The sequence below is a fragment of the Callithrix jacchus genome, chromosome 9 (assembly GCF_049354715.1).
Source record: "Callithrix jacchus isolate 240 chromosome 9, calJac240_pri, whole genome shotgun sequence".
NCBI lineage: Eukaryota > Metazoa > Chordata > Mammalia > Primates > Cebidae > Callithrix > Callithrix jacchus.
Window position 1 is genome coordinate 52867394 of NC_133510.1, and position 16379 is coordinate 52883772.

A 16379-nucleotide genomic window follows, 5' to 3' on the forward strand; every position below is an offset into this window, starting at 1 on the left:
TGCTGTCACATAAAAGTGCTCAGTACTGTGCAGCAGAATAGAAGCATGCGGGCTCTGAGCCTTGTCATGTGCTCTTCCCTTTCTCTGAACACTCTTCTAATCCCTAGGCCTTACTTGCCTCACTCTGACTCAACTTTTTGGTCTCACATAGATTAGCGATTCTCAACCTTGACTGAAAAAATGGAATCACCTAGAGAATGTATCCCAATGTCCATATCAAATGCTACACCAATTAAACCAGCAACTCTAGGATGATACGGCATTGGTTTGTTTTTAAAGCTCCCCCAGTGATTCCAGTGAGCAGCCAAACTGAAAAGCACTAGCTTAGAGACTTCTCTTCAAAGCCTAATTTCACCAGACACCACCCAACCTCCTTTACCTGAAGTCTGGACTAGGGGCCACTCCTTTATAGAATAACAGCTTTTGAATTTGCATTATTAAAACTGCCTGTTCGGAGTTTGCAGTAAGCCAAGATCATGCCACTGCATTCAATCCTTGGCGCAGAGTGAGACTCCATCTCAAAAAAAAAAATTAAAAACCTTCCTGTTATATTCCCAGCAGACTGGAAACTTTTTGAGAGCAGGGCTAGTACCTTACTCTCTCATTTCCCATTATACAGGCTGCTTGATATCTCAGTAATTTCTCACAATATCTGAAACCAAATTAACCTTGCTTACTTAATACAGTACCATTGTACTCAGATATGGTTTTATTTAGTAAAGCAGATTTCTGATCTTACATACAGTTTTTAGGAAGAGCACTTTGCAGGAAAAAGGGGTGGGTTGGAGCCAGACTTAGCAGTTTACTCACCTGGATAAAGTCCTTCACCAAACAGCTGACTCTCAAAGCAGGAGGCTGCCACTAATGGTTACTTTCAGAGTGTGTTCACTTATCAATTTAATAGTTTTGGAATCAATTCTGGTGATTTTTACTATAGCAATAGAACAGTTGGTCTTATACTAGGAGTTTGGGGACACCTTTTTTTCCAGGGATACGCTAATATTTGCTGAATGAATAACTATGGACAAGTTAGTTAACCTCTATGAGTGTCTTCCTAATCCATAAATTAGAGCTAGACCTGCTCTCGTGGAAGTTGAGGCTGTAAAAGTAGACTACATTCCAATTGTAAAGGGTCTTGGATGTGATGCTAAAGCTCTTGAACTTTATGCTGGGGGCATATTAATTTCTTAAGCAGGATAATGACATAATTGGTAACACAGTAAGGCAATACAATATTACTGTGGGTTTATCGGGGGTGAGTTGGGGAGGGGAAGATCACAGGCAAGGAGACCTGGTAGGGGTGCGTAAGATAAGACAATTGTTTCAGAACTAATGAGTCTTTAATATTTTCAGCACATAGTGATAGAGCATTCTGGGAAGCAGTTGGTGGTTTGGATCCGTTGTTGAGGAGAGAGGTTAGAGCCAAAGTTAAAGATTTAGGATACTGAAGGGTGGGGTTTAGGTCAAGTTGCCCTACATGGCCTATAACAAAGAAGAAAAGAAAACCAAGGATGGATTCTAACAATAACAAAATTTATCTATCTATCTATGAATGAGCTTCTCTCTCGTCACCCTGAAGTGTAGTGGTGCAATCTTGGCCCACTGCAACTTACACCTGCTGGGTTCAAGCGATTCCCCTGCCTCAGCCAGCTCCAGAGTAGCTGGGATGACAGGTGCCCACCACCACACCCAGCTAATTTTGTATTTTTAGTAGAGACGGAGTTTCACCATGTTGGCCAGGCTGGTCTCGAACTCCTGATCTCAGGGGATCCGCCTATCTCAGCCTCCAAAGTATTAAGATTATGGGTGTGAGCCACAATCACCAAATATAAAGGACAGGAAGAAATAAAGGCAGGAAAGGGCTGAAAGCAGTTAAAATGATAAAAGGATCAAAACGTAGTGGGTTGTAGAACCGAGGAAGGAGTTTTAAGGGTGAGGTGGTGTCAAGAGCGGCAAATAGCTAAACACCAAGGAGGATGCAAACCCCAGAGCATTCCTGGACTTGACAAGTGGGGTCATTTGCCAGCAGTGCAATGTGTCAGGGGGCACCTGAGAACATTGAGGAGAGAATGGGAGGTCAAGAAGTAGAAGTGGCATGTGGGTGATTTTGAAAACTTTTGTTGGTGAAGAAGGAGAAGTGGAAGAAGATAGGTGCATGTATAAGCTTAAGAGGGGGATAAAGCTCATTAAAAAAATTTTTTTTTTAATCCTTAATCGAAACTGGGTCTCACTACATTGCCCAGGCGGGTCACAAATTCCTGGCGTCAAGCGATCCTCCCATCTTGGTCTCCTCAAGTGCTGCGATGATGGGTGTGAGCCACTGCACCTGGTTGAGCTCCACTTATAAGAGAGGTAGTTCAGCACCATGATTCAGAGCACAAGCTTTGGAATCAGCCAGTTGGCCTGGGATTACATTCTACAGCCCTTACCAACTGCTGATCTAAGGCAAAGCTCTTAACTTCCCTGTGCCGTGCTTTTCTCATCTGTAAATTAGGGGTAATATTCAGCACTTGAAGCACCCCCACTGTGGGTGAGGCCACCTGCTTGGCATGAGGATAGATAAGATGTGTATGTTTCCTTGTCCTTGAGAGCCTTACAATTTACTAGTAGACAATGGTGAGCCAGTAGCCATGTCACGGCATAGTCAGAGCAAGGATAGACCTCACAGTGCTCATTCTGGCACCTTCATGACTCCAGACAACTTGTCGTACCTGAAGTGTTACTCTGGGTTTTGGGAATTATGGTTACGATGATAAATCAAAATGGTTCTTCTTGTCCTTTCAGGTGAATCACGTCCGAACCAGAGACTTTGACTGCTGCCTTGTTGTACCCCTCATAGCAGAATCTGGGAATAAGCTGGACCTGGTTATTAGTAGAAACCCATTGTCTTCACAGAAGTCTATAGAACAACAGAGTCTACCAGGAGACTGGAATGAACAGAACAGTGCTTTTTTCCAGCAGCCTAGCCACGGTGGTAATTTGGAGACACGAGAACCCACTAATACATTATAGCAACGCTTTTTATAAAGCAGGACAAAAGACAATATCTACATGGTGCTAAAAATACCTTTAAGATTTCTGTGACATCTGAAGCACAGATAATCACGTGGCATTAACTGCAAGCACAGGGGTCTTTTAAATCTCATGGCTCATGTTCACTTCCCTTTTCAAGTTGAAGAGGTTTCTTTTTTGGTGACCACTATGGTATATGGCGGGCAATGCCCTGCCAGGCCCAATGGTAGAGAAAAATAGGCCGCCCCCCAACCCTACAATGAACATCAGAGGAAATTTTTTACAAGTTCATCATCTTACTATCATCACTTTTTAAAAAGAGAAACAGCTGTTTGAAAATATTCTCTATGATGATTTCCTTAATTCACTTTGAAATCAGTTTCTTACTATGAAGTCATTAATGTAAGAACTTGACCAACAAGGCTTTTCTTCTCATAAGCTGGCTCTACTAGGGGAACAAGTGTTTGGTAAACTGCTGGGACTGCCACAATGGGAGGGGTACAGGTATAAAATTATCTTAAAATGTTTCAGCAATGATGCACGTAGGAGACCATAATAGGTGGTGGTAACTGTTTTGCCCAAGTATAGGAATGATTTTAACTAAGATGTATGCTATTCCCTATGCAACAAATTATCAAACAGGATATGTCTTGTGACCTGTTTTTTTTTTAAGGACACATTTTTAATAGCTGAAAATATCTGATAATGAATTAGAGTGTGTAGTAAACACGAGAATTAGCTATATTATTTTTTAAATTCAAGACTAAGAACTTAAGAGAGAATGAAGAGTCTATTAAAATGAGGTTCATCTTAATGATAGGCAAATCAAACTCATACTGCTTGATATGTTTTGAAAACTGGTAATATTGAGGGTGTACAGCACATGTACTTAAAAATGACACTGGACTATCTTTTGTTCTGAGCCATGCCACTTACCGAAATTGTAAATACATTTTTCACAAATGCATTGCCAATTATTACCATCCCTCAAAGCAATAAATTGTGACAGTTGCTTTAAATGTTTGTCAGCAACTGTTTTCATTTGTTCAGATATTTTGAATAGCTACACTAATAACTGTTATTTGGTGAATATAAAAAAATAGATCTGTATATTGATGGTAGACTCTCCATATTGAAATGATTATTTGCCATTTTCATTTTGGTCAATAATTCAAACTACCACTTAGGCAAAGCATTCAAACACTGTGTCCTTTGTTTAAGAAAAAAAAATCACCTTTCTTTTTGTGCAAAAAAATATTTATTTCAATCACATTTCAGAACCGCCAGCGCAGGAAAGTATAAAGCAGAATCATGTTAAGAAAAAAGAAAAAAGATCATGAGTCACTTAAATATGTATTTTTATTTGTAACAAACAAGTATTAAACTGTAAAGTATTTTTGTACAAATTTAATACTTTAATAGCATGGTATTTATCGTCTATGTATGGTTTTGGGGAATTCAAAATTGTTCAAATATTTGTATGGAAAAAAAACCCTCTACCAAATGGAATAAACAGTGATTTTAAAAAGCCAAATAAACAGGACATGCATTATTGTTGTTTTCAATATATTTCAGTGTTCTACCCTGAGTTCTATACATTGCTTTTTGTTTTGTTTTGTTTGAGATGGAGTTTCACTCTGTTGCCGAGGCTGAAGTGAAGTGGCACAATCTCAGCTCACTGCAACTCTTGCCTTCTGGGCTCAAGTGATTCTCCTACGTAGCCTCCCGAGTAGCTGGGATTACAGGCACCCACCACCACACCCAGCTAGTTTTTGTATTTTTAATAGACACAGGGTTTCACTATGTGGCCAGGCTGGTCTCAAACTCCTGACCTCAAGTGATCCACCTGCCTTGGACAGGTGTGTGAGCAACCACATTCGGCCACAATGTTTATTTTTGTATACTATTCTAAAGGTGAAAGGTTTTCCTATCAACCTGAAAAGCACCACTGAAGAGTAGGAACCTAGGTTTTAAAACTGGATCCAGGTTTGATTTCAGGGTCCAGTAGTTAATGGTAGTATGAAATTTACTCACCATGAGTCAGCCTCTCTACCTGAAACTGAAGGTCTTGTCTGTACCACAGAACCAGTCAGCAGATGAGGAGTGAAATATAGGAGAATGGGCTAAAACATACACACAGAAACACCTGCAAGACTAATGGTACATTTACTGTAGGTGACAAATTTGGGTCAAGTATCACAACATCCACCCTCAGAGAAAATTACATGTAGTCTATGAGATAGATTTACATAAACTATTAAAATATACAAACTTTATGCTACCTTTAAAAAAAAAACTACATCTATAGTCTCAACATTTTCATTTCTGCAAACTGCCTTGCAGGCCTTGTAAACTCACATTCATTTTTATCCGCTTGGATTCAGTGTGCCCAGGGTTATATTCTGAAAGGCAGAGTATTTTCTAGCACCTGAGAGTCATATGACCCCAAGTGACACTCTATTATTGCAAAAAATCCAAGCAACTGTTCAAATATTTATTGCACTATATAGATAGTGTCTCCTCACTTCTGCATCACGCATGAGGCTGAAGCCAATGAAATGTGTGAATAAAGGCAAATGAGAAGCTGTATCTCATAAAAGACGGATATTTCAGTTGTAGCCAAAACTAAAATGAATCAATAGAAAATGGCTGTTAAAACAAGGTTTGAGGGAGGCGCAACATTCACGTGAACACCCATGCATCAGACTTATGACCTACAAAAGGATCTTAATGAAATTTTACAGAATTTTGAATTGTGTCAGTTATTTGTATTTTGGCCAATAGTACATTTATAATATGAGAATTAGTGCTTTGGAATATTCAGGTACATAGTATTAGTTTCATTGTGTTTTATGGAAAAAAGGTATTTTCAAGTTCTTCTTGACAGTGTGAAGCTTTACCTGAGCCCTATACCCTGAAACATAGCCAGAATTAAAGAAATTTTATTTCTAAAACATTACAGTAACCCTCCTGCTGCCCATCACCTGTGTGTTTCAGGAAATGGCTTATTATAAAGAACCATCCTTCCCCAGGTGACTTCGGTAAGACTCACAGATGTTCATCCCCTGCTCCTCCATCTACTTATAACAAAATCAGACACAGACTGCCCTGAAAATTTCCATTCTTTGCTTCATAAATGATTAGCTGAATTGCTTGTACTCACTGATCTAGAGAATATATTAAGCTTCCTTCCCCCAGGCTGTTGAACTTTGACCAAATCTTAATTTAAGTCAGCATACAACCCCTCCTTACGAGCCCCTCCTAAGAGTAATAGGATAAGAGTTAAAATTAATGAAATAGAGAACAGAAAGACAGTAGAGAAAATCAATGAAAGCAAAAGTCAGTCCTTTAAAAAGATCAAAACTCATAAACTTTTAGCTAAACTACGAAAAAAAGAGACTCAAATTATTCAAATCAGGAATGAAACAGGCTGGAGTGCAGTGGTGTGATCTCTGCTCACTGCAACCTCCACCGCTGGGGTTCAAGCGATTCTCCTGCCTCAGCCTCCTGAGTAGCTAGGATTGCAGACGTGTACCACCACGCCTAGCTAATTTTTGCATTTTTAGTAGAAACGTGGTTTCACAATGTGGGTCAGGCTGGTCTCCAACTCTTGACCTCAGGTGATCCACTTGCCCTGGCCTCCCAAAATGCTGGGATTACAGGTGTGAGCCACCACACCTTGCCTAATATACATAATTTTATAAAAATATATATGTATGTAAAATATCTAATCTCTTCACTTATGTCCAGTGCTACCAGTTCTCATGATGACAAATGCTGAAATCATTAATATTTTCCTTGATTAAATGAATTTTAAACATTTGCTAACACAAATACCTTAAAACTCCAGTTATAGGCTTCTTTTTTCATCTTGATACTTTGAAGCTACAATGTTCATTGTGTCTTGAATAGAAAAATATAGTTACTTTGAGCAATTTGAAATAAAACTAAGTTTCTTGATGATCTGTGGGCTTGAAAAGTTGCCTGGGAACTAAATTATTCAGTCTCAAATTCTGAAGTCTGGAAGACACTTGTGGAGATTCTCCCACCTGTTAGAACAATTAAAATAATAAAGTTAATTTTGTAAAAATGTAGTCAGTCTACCCTATGTACTTCTATTCCCTCTGCTTCAGAAGAAGAAATAATGCACTTTTCCCAACCCTTGAAAGACTTGAGCAACCAAAGCAATCAGCTGACAGCTCCTTGTAGGATCACATCTGCTTTGCTCATAATGCTTTGTGGTATCTCCAGCACCCAGCTCTGGGTCTGGCATCTAGAAGTGACTAAGTACTGAATACGTACGTGCGTCTAACTTCTAAAGGTGTAGACGGGGCGCACTACATAGCAGCTCAGTTCAAAATTAAAATGATGGCCCCTTGTTTAAACTTAAGAATTTTAAGATGGTGATTACAGAACATTTTTTATCTTTAAGTGTGGGGCCCTTCTAAGCCCAGAGTCCTGGAGGACTGCCCACATTGCCTGCCCAAGAAGCCAGCTCTGCATGTGTAAGATGAAACACTGCAATGCCACAGTCATGTTCTTCGTGTTATTGACGCTTCCAAAGCAGAAGTCAGCGGGCCAGTGTGGTCATGATGAAGTTTCACCACCATAAAAAGAAGAGAAAAGTAAGCATAACTCAATTTTAGGAAAAAGGTCTTTCTTTGGAATGGCCTCTCTTTTCTGCTCATGTCAAAAGCCTTATTCCAGGACCTCTGCAGGAGATGACAGGTTTAATTTCAGAAAAAGATGTTTTCCTGAGATGGAAATTCCATCAAAGAGTTGACTGGGGTACAGAATGGAACTTAGAATCAGTAGGGATTCTGATTCTGAGAGGGAAAAAAAAGGAATTTCCCCCTGAACCCTTGACTACGTCCACTTTAATCACTTTTCCCACAAAACTTGTCCCTCAGCCTCTTTTACCAATCTGGTTAATGGTGCCTGGATCCACCCACCTATATGCCTGAGCCAAAGCTTAGGAGTGATCCTCAGACCCAACCCCACCTATATCCAACTGATCAGTAAGTCCCATCAGCTCTATCCTTAGCATCTCTTCTCCATCCCCACTGATACTACCTAACATTAGAGCCTCCTCATTTTATCCAGGCCAATGAAATAATCTTTTAGCTGGGAAGTCATTCCCTACTCTTTCCCTAACCGTCATCATCCACTAAACCTCAGTCAGCGTCACCGTCATAAATTTCAATTCACAGGGCACTTAAAATGCTTCTACTGTTCTCCATTGCAATCAGAAGAATGTACGACCTCTTCAGAAGACCCCGTGTCCATCCTCCTGCCTTTTCCTGTCTGCAACCCATCCTCTCACTGTGCCCTGTGCTCCAGCCATGCTGTTCTTCACCTGTAGTCTCCTAATGTGCCAGGACTCTACACACTGTGCCCTGTGTCAGACTGACTCTTAGAGAACCTTTTCTCTGTGCTATATCCATTTGGGGACAGAGGATCTAAGTATTCTCCACTTACAACTCAGCCTGGTTCTGGCAAGTGACACCAGCATTTTCTCCCCTGAGTTCCTTCTGTGGCCCCTTTTTACCTTTATTTTTTACCTTTAAGCCTTGGAAGCTTAAGCCAGTACTTAAAGCAATTCTTACGCTTCTGTTGGAACTACATTTGGAAATGACTTACATTCCCACTTTTATTTTTTTAACACAAAATCCATTACCCATATTGGATCCTCTAACACATAATACCAGAAAACAAATGCCATCGGGTTATTTCCTAAACCCAGAATAGGTCTCAATAGAAGTTTGCTTCCCTTACAAACATTCAGAAGGATCTTTTACTGCCTTGAAAGTGATTCCAAAAGGAGTTGTCAAAGTAAAGGGGGCACTACAAGAATACAAGTATGACTTTCAGTACAACCTGAAAGAACAATGCTCAGAAGGTCTGATTTTTTTTTAAGTTTCATCACCATATTTTCATATATTCATGACTCATATTTTCACTATTTTTGAGGCATTACCATGTGATCAGCAATTGTACCAAAGGTTCTAGCAGATCAAAAGTGATATATACTGTCCTCAAGAAGCTTTATTTACAGAGTCAAACAAGTTTACTGCAAGTGCAGTACAGAAGGGGTGTGCTGCCCTCCTACAGGAGTTCAGAGAAAGACAAGCCTTCAGGAACAACACAGAAACTGAGCTGGATTCTAATAAGAGAGAGAGGATGGGACGAGGGGATCAGCTTTGAATTACTTTATCTTCCCTCTGCTATGTATACCCAACAACGTACTACATCCATTCCTTCTGGTTGCAATGGAAGAAGGGTCCTCTGTCCCTAATCCTGTCTCAGGGCAACCCCTCTACTTAATTCTCTTGGTTTTTCCCATCTTACCCACTTCAGGACTCCAATTCTGCAATTAACCCCTCTCTGAATCATGAATTTCTCGTTCTCCATTGGACCATTCTAGCAGCACACTAAGATGCCTTAATATACCCATCCAAAGTAAACAAACCAATACAGTTTTCCTTGCCCACAGTCCTCTATTCAGATACAACCATCTTTGTTTCTTTTTTTCAGCAGCCCTCTTCAAAACCTGCCTCCACTGCTTATTCCACCCTTTCGGCTCCCATTTTGGACAAAAGGCCCCTCCGTTCAGGCTTTTGTCCCCTCCCCACAACCCTGGTTTTCCTTCTGTCACACTCATACTCCTTTTTAGTTCCTCCTCCTCTGCAGGATCTCTAAAAGCTGGGAATACCCCAGAATTCTGTCATCAGGCCTTCTCCTCTATCTGCAGTCTCTCCTGAAATTAACTCAACTAATCATTTCAATATCACTACATGCTAATGACTCCCACGTGACCTTTCCTGCCCTACTCCCTGCTGAGGCTCTAAACTCCTCTACAAACCACTGACTCACTCAACAAGTTCATGTACATTTCCAATTAGCACCTTAAACAACAGCATGCCACAAGAGAATGCTTCATTTCCCCAAATGAGTTCTCCTCACATCTTTCTCATCTCAGGAAACGGCACTGCTATTCTCCAAACTGCTTTAGCCAGAAATCCAGGAATCATCCTGGATTACTTTCCTTTACCTCATCACATCTAATCAGCAAACCATACAGACTCCATCTCCAAAATGCATCCGGACTCCAACCATGTATCACGAACCCCGCTCTTTCACTAGGCTCACCCCACGATGACCTCCTACTGGTCCCTTCGCTTCCCCTTCATTTTCCACAGCTCCCTCTCCACAGGAGTCAGAGGGATTGTTTGTTTGTTTGTTTGTTTTTGAGACAGGGTCTCATTCTGTCACCCAGGCTGGAGTGCAGGGCATCATCACAGCTCACCATAGCCTCGACCTCCTGGGGTCAGGTGATCCTCCCACCTCAGTCTTCTGAGTAGCTAAGATAACAAGCACCCGGTACCAACCCCAGCTAATTATTTTTTTTGCATTTTTGGTAGGGACGGGGTTTTGTCATGTTGCCCAGGCTGGTCTTGAACTCCTGGGCTCAAGTTATCTGCCTGCTCTGGCCTCCCAAAGTGCTAGAATTACAGGTGTGAGCCACCACACCTGGCCTATTTTTTTTTTTTTTTTTTTTTGAGACAGGGTCTTGGTCTGTCCCCCATGCTGGAATGGGATTTCACAATCACAGCTCAATGGAGCCTGGAACTCCTGGCATGAAGCAATCCTCCTACATTAGCATCCCGAGTAGCTGGGACTATAGATATGTGCTACCACATTTAGCTAATTTTTTACTATTTTTGTAGAGATGAAGTCTCACTATATTGCCCAGGTTGGTCTCAAACTCCTGGGTTCAAGCAATCCTCCTGCCTGGCTCCCAAAAGTGTTAAAATTTAAAGTGTGAGCCACCACACCCAGCAGGGTTGTGGTTCTGTTTTTGTTTTTCAGACAGGCTCTTGCTCTGTCCCCCAGGCTGGAGTACAGTGGTGCAATCACAGCTCACTGCAGCCTCAACCTCTCAGGCTTAAGTGATCCTCCCACATCAGCCTCCTGAGTAGCTGGTACTATAGATGCATGCTAACATGCCCAGCTAATCTTTCTATTTTTAGTAGAGGTGGGAGTTCACCATATTACCCAGGCTGGTCTCAAACTCCTGGGCTCAGGCAATCCTCTCACTTTGGCTTCCCAAAGTGCTGGAATTACAGGTATGAGCCACTATGCCTGGCTGGGACTATGTTTAAGCAGACATTACATATCACACCACTGCTTCCAGCCCTCCAGTGAATTCCCACTGCAAGCAGAATAAAATCCCAACTCCTTCCCGTGGCCCTGCCCATCTCTCCAACACCAGCACCTGCACCCTCTTCCTCGCTCACTAGCCACATTCGCCTGCCTTCCTCTGTTTGTTGCTGCTGTTGTTTTGAGATGGAGTTTTGCTCTTGTTGCCCAGCTGGAGTGCAAAGGCACGATCTCAGCTCACTGCAACCTCTGGCCCCAGGTTTAAGCAGTTCTCCTGCCTCAGCCTCCTGAGTAGCTAGGATTATAGGTGCCTACCACCACACCCAGTTAATTTTTTGTATTTTTAGTAGAGATGGGGTTTCACCATGTTGGCCAGGCTGGTCTCAAACTCCTAACCTCAGGTAATCCTGACCTCAGGTGATCCACCTGCCTTGGCCTCCCAAAGTTCTGGGATTATAGGCATGAGCCACTGGGCCCAGCCAACCTGCCTTCCTCTTTGAATAAAATCATTCCCTTTCCAGGCCTTCCATTATCTACATCCTCAGAGGCCACCCTGCTGGCTCCTTGGTAACATTCAGTGCTCAGCTCACATGTCACCTTTTTAGGGAGGCATAACCTGGTCAAAATAGCACCTCCTGCCCTCCGTAACCCCTGCCATTCCCTATCTCATTGCCTTGTTTGTCATTTTCATAGACTCTTGATCTGAAATTTGATTTTCTCTTCTATTTATTGCTTATGCTAGACTGTAATATCCATGAAGCCAGGCACTGGTGTGCCTTCCTCCCTAACATTTAGATCAGTGACTGGCAGGTATTTATTTTTATTTTTCGAATTTTTTGCTAAATGTTTTTTTCAAATGCTGAAAGAGAAGAGACAGAAAAGGGCACTCAAGATGAGTGACACAGCAAGAGTCAAATGGAAGATGAAATGTTTGATTCATTTTAGTGAGCTGAAGATACTAGCTTGACAAAAGCAGAAAAAGAATAGTGGGAAATGAAATGATTCAAGAAAACTGGAATCAAACTGAGAAAGGTCTCAAATGCCAAGCTAAATAGTCTAGAATTTATGTTGTAGGTACCTGGGAGCCACTGGAGCTTTTGAACAAAGGAGTGAATCTTAGCGGACACCTGAAGCCTTGGATAGTACCAGACCCAAATGTATTGGGTTTTCCTATACATGCATACCCATAATAAAGGTTAATTCACAAATCAGGAACAGTAAAAGATTAGCAACAGTAACATAAAAATAAAACAATTAAGCAAAATAAGGGTGACTTGACACAAGCACTGCAATATGGAGACAGTCACTCTAATAACTAAGATGGTGGCAAGTGACTAATGGGTGAGGAGTGTCCACAGTGTGAACACACTGGACAAAAGGAGGAGTCACAGAATGAGGTGGTGTGAGATTTCATCACACTGCCCAGAATGGCATGCAATTCAAAATTGAATAATTTTTTGTGTGTGGAATTTTCCATTTAATATTTTTGGACCACAGTTGACCATGGGTAACTGAAACTGTGGAAAGCAGAACCACAGAAAAGTGGGGAACTGCTGTATTATGAGAATGGGAACAAGAAAGGGGAGGGCAGCCAGGTCACCAATCATCCAAGAAGAGGGTAGAGTGAAAGCAAGCTGAGTTCATGGTGATTCTAAGATTTTAAGTCATGTAACTAGGAAGATGGTGATGGAAACGGGAAAATTGGAGAGAGAGTAAGATGCTGGGCTGTGGTTCCAGAAAGTCATTCTCTGGGAACAAAGACACAGCTTAGGCAGTTGGTTCATTAACTCCTCTTCAGCGCCAGAGCACTCAGTGAATCACCATATTACTGACATAGCCGGCTGTCTCCACCATGACAATCTGTGAGAGTAAGAACTGTCACTTTCTTATCTCGCACTCCTGATGCCTGAAATGTTACTACAGTCAAAACTTCGTGAGCCGAATCACTGGTGCCAGAGAGATGGCTGAAACTGAGAATGAGTCAGTTCTCAAAGGAAAAAAGAACTGACCTTTGGGAGATGTCTTTAGAGGCTGGGAAGGAAAAAGGAGTGAGAAAATTAAGGGAAGATGAGACAGTGAGATAAGGGAAATTTGACAGAAATGAGACAAACAGTTGCTTTTAAGTCCAACAGCACAATGCAACACTAATAAAAGCACACAGTCATTTATAAGCACACTGAAGTTAGCAATATTTAAATAAAACTTGGGCACATGTAAACATCACTCCTACCATACGAATTTTGTTTGGACTTTCATCATCATTCAGACCACAGGTTCTTTTGGATGCTCTCAATTTGGATAAATCATCAGCTGTATCCACTCCGTCAGGTGAAGATAATTGCCATCTTTCAGCAAAGGTGAGTGTCCTTTCATCAGGTGAAGAGGCCTCCCTCCAGGTGACATCATTTGTCACAGTGTGGTCTGTGACTACAGGGAGTAGAGATGCTGATGGTGTGCTGGGTCCTCCACTGTCTCCAGAGCTCTTCTGTGGGGACTGAAAATCTGCTGGTGTCCTCTCATCAGGTAAAGAGGCTTTACTCAAGGTGACGTCATTTGTCACAGTGTGGTCTGTGACTACAGGGAGTAGAGATGCTGATGGTGTGCTGGGTCCTCCACTGTCTCCAGAGCTCTTCTGTGGGGACTGAAAATCTGTTGGTGTCCTCTCATCAGGTAAAGAGGCTTTACTCCAGGTGACATCATTTGTCACAGTGTGGTCTGTGACTACAGGCAGTAGAGATGCCGACAGGGTGCTGCATCCTCCACTGTCTCCAGAGCTCTTCTGTGGGGACTGAAAATCTGCTGGAGGTGTGCCACTTGAGGAGAGCTGATTTTGCAAGAAATGTTTCAAACGAGTTTTTCTAGGAAAACTCTTTCTCATAATGGCATTCCGGAGCTGAGACTCTTCCGCAATCACATACACTCGGCAGCGGCCCCTGGTCACTGCGGTGTAGACATGCTGCCAGTGCTGCCGGCCTGCCTTCCCCACCACATAGACGACTGTTTGCTCCTCGGACCCCTAGGAGGAAAAACATGGTGTGAAGACTTACTGCTATAAAATAGGTTCAGACAGTTCACAGACAAGAAAAGGAAACAAGCCCTCAAAGTGCTCTCAGGCACTTCTACCTGGCCAGACTATTATTACATGTCCAACTGATGGGTTCCACTTTGATTCATCATCCAAGAACTCTAAACTTGCTGATGAACATGTTGCTAAGTTCAAGTCTCACAGTGCACAACTGGCTTGTAGAAATCTAGCAGCAAACTTTAAAGACTGCATGCAGTACTAAATCTTTCCTAATGTAAGACTGAAATAATGGTACAGGCTTCATATGTGAATGTGTTAACCCATTATTACATATAATGGCAAAATATGGAAACTTTGAGGAGAGAGATCCAAGATGGCCAATTAGCAGCTCAGGATTGTAGCTCCCAGTGAAAGTGCAGAGAATGAGTGGATGCCACACTCCCAGATGAATTTTTGTTGCCCACGGACCAGGAGATTCCCAGTGGAGGAGCCCCACGGGTCGCCAGCACAACTCTTGGATGGTGCGACTGTTTTGCCAGCACCCTGGCGCGGTGGTTCTCAGTGCAGAGTATAAGAGACTGGGTGTCCTTTTAGTTGGCGTTTGGAGCTCTGGGAAGGCAGAGTCGCCCATTCAGCTGATTGAAAAGGGGATTGAAGTGGGGAGCCACACTGGGAGATTCCGGGGCAGAGCGCCACAAATCTCAACACCGTTGTTTCAGCCAGCGCAGTGGGTTACCGCAGGGGAAATTATACAGATTCCAGCGCCTTTTCAGCGGGCGACTGTAACACCTGGGAGAGAGTCGACCATTCAACTAAAAAAAAGAAGAAGAGGCTCTGGGACAGGGAGCCAGGTGATCGGGCTCAACTGGTCCCACCCCCACAACAAAAAACCCAGCAATTGGAAGCGTTGAGGATTGAGAGTTTCACAGCAAGCACAACTGAACCCAGGAAGGTCCAGCTTTGTGGGGGAGGGGCGTCCGCCAAAGGAAAACTAAGAAACAGAAAAAACTTCATCACCAACAAGCTGGATGTCCACTCAGAGACCCAATCTGAAAGTCAGCAATTACAAAGACAACATGGATAAATCCACAAAGATGGGAAGAACCCAACACAAAAAGGCTGAAAACTCCCGAAATCAGAATGCCTCTCCTCCTACAGGGGATCGCAGCTCCTCATCAGTAAGGGAACAAAGCCTGATGGAGAATAAGTGTGATGAATTGACAGAATCAGGCTTCAGAAGGTGGATAATAAGAAACTTCTGTGAGCTAAAAGAACATGTTCTAACTCAATGCAAAGAAACTAAGAACCTTGAAAAAAGGTTTGACAAAATGCTAACGAGAATAGATAATTTAGAGAGGAATATAAGTGAATTAATGGAGCTGAAAAACACAATACGAGAACTTTGTGAAGTATGCACAAGTTTTAACAGTCGAATTGATCTAGCAGAAGAAAGGATATCAGAGGTCAAAGACCAACTTAATGAAATAAAATGAGAAGACAAGATTAGAGAAAAAAAGGTAAAAAGGAATGAGCAAAGTCTCCAAGAAATATGGAACTACGTGAAAAGAGAAAAAAGCACAAAAAAGAATGAACAAAGTCTCCACGAAATGTAGGACTATGTGAAAACACCTAATCGACATTTGATAGGTGTACCTGAATGTGACAAAGAGAATGAATCCAAGCTGGAAAATATTCTTCAGGATATTATCCAGGAAAACTTTCCCAACCTACCAAGGCAGGACAATACTCAACTCCAGGTAATACAGAGAACACCACAAAGATATTCCTCAAGAAGAGCAATCCCAAGACACATAATCGTCAGATTCACCAGGGTTGAAATGAAGGAGAAAATACTAAGGGCAGCCAGAGAGAAAGGTCAGGTTACCCATAAAGGGAAGCCTATCAGACTCACAGCAGATCTCTCAGCAGAAACCCTACAAGCCAGAAGAGAGTGGGGACCAATATTCAACATTCTTAAAGAAAAGAACTTTCAACCCAGAATTTCATATCCAGCCAAACTAAGCTTCAGAAGTGAAGGAAAAATAAAATTTTTTGTGAATAAGCAGGTACTCAGAGATTTCATCACCACCAGGCCTGCTTTACAAGAGCTTCTGGGGGAGTTTCTCTGCCACGTACAAAACCCCGATCCAACCCCTGTGTTGAGGGCTGACTTTCAATAGAT

General features: G+C 42.1%; 2 protein-coding genes and 1 pseudogene across 26 annotated transcripts in view; 1 reads left to right on the forward strand and 2 right to left on the reverse strand.

Annotated features, from left to right (window-relative positions):
• GRIP1 (glutamate receptor interacting protein 1) overlaps window positions 1-4550 on the forward strand; it is a 726295-nt gene extending 721745 nt beyond the window's left edge. For all 24 annotated transcript variants that reach the window (XM_078336115.1, XM_078336116.1, XM_035256174.3 and 21 more), the window contains one exon: window positions 2785-4550. In XM_078336115.1, coding sequence (XP_078192241.1) covers window positions 2785-3012 — 228 coding nt within the window. In that variant the 3' untranslated portion in view covers window positions 3013-4550. The remainder of the gene's footprint in view (window positions 1-2784) is intronic.
• Window positions 4248-16379, reverse strand: part of HELB (DNA helicase B) — a 53509-nt gene continuing 41377 nt past the window's right edge. Inside the window, exons 12-13 of one of the 2 annotated variants that reach the window (XM_035256179.3) lie at window positions 13403-14188; window positions 4248-7061 (exon numbers count right to left, since the gene is read on the reverse strand). In XM_035256179.3, the coding sequence (XP_035112070.3) occupies window positions 6960-7061; window positions 13403-14188 (888 nt within the window). In that variant the 3' untranslated portion in view covers window positions 4248-6959. The remainder of the gene's footprint in view (window positions 7062-13402; window positions 14189-16379) is intronic. The other variant, XM_078336111.1, reaches the window with a different exon arrangement.
• Window positions 5646-5738, reverse strand: LOC118144725 (small nucleolar RNA U13; annotated as a pseudogene).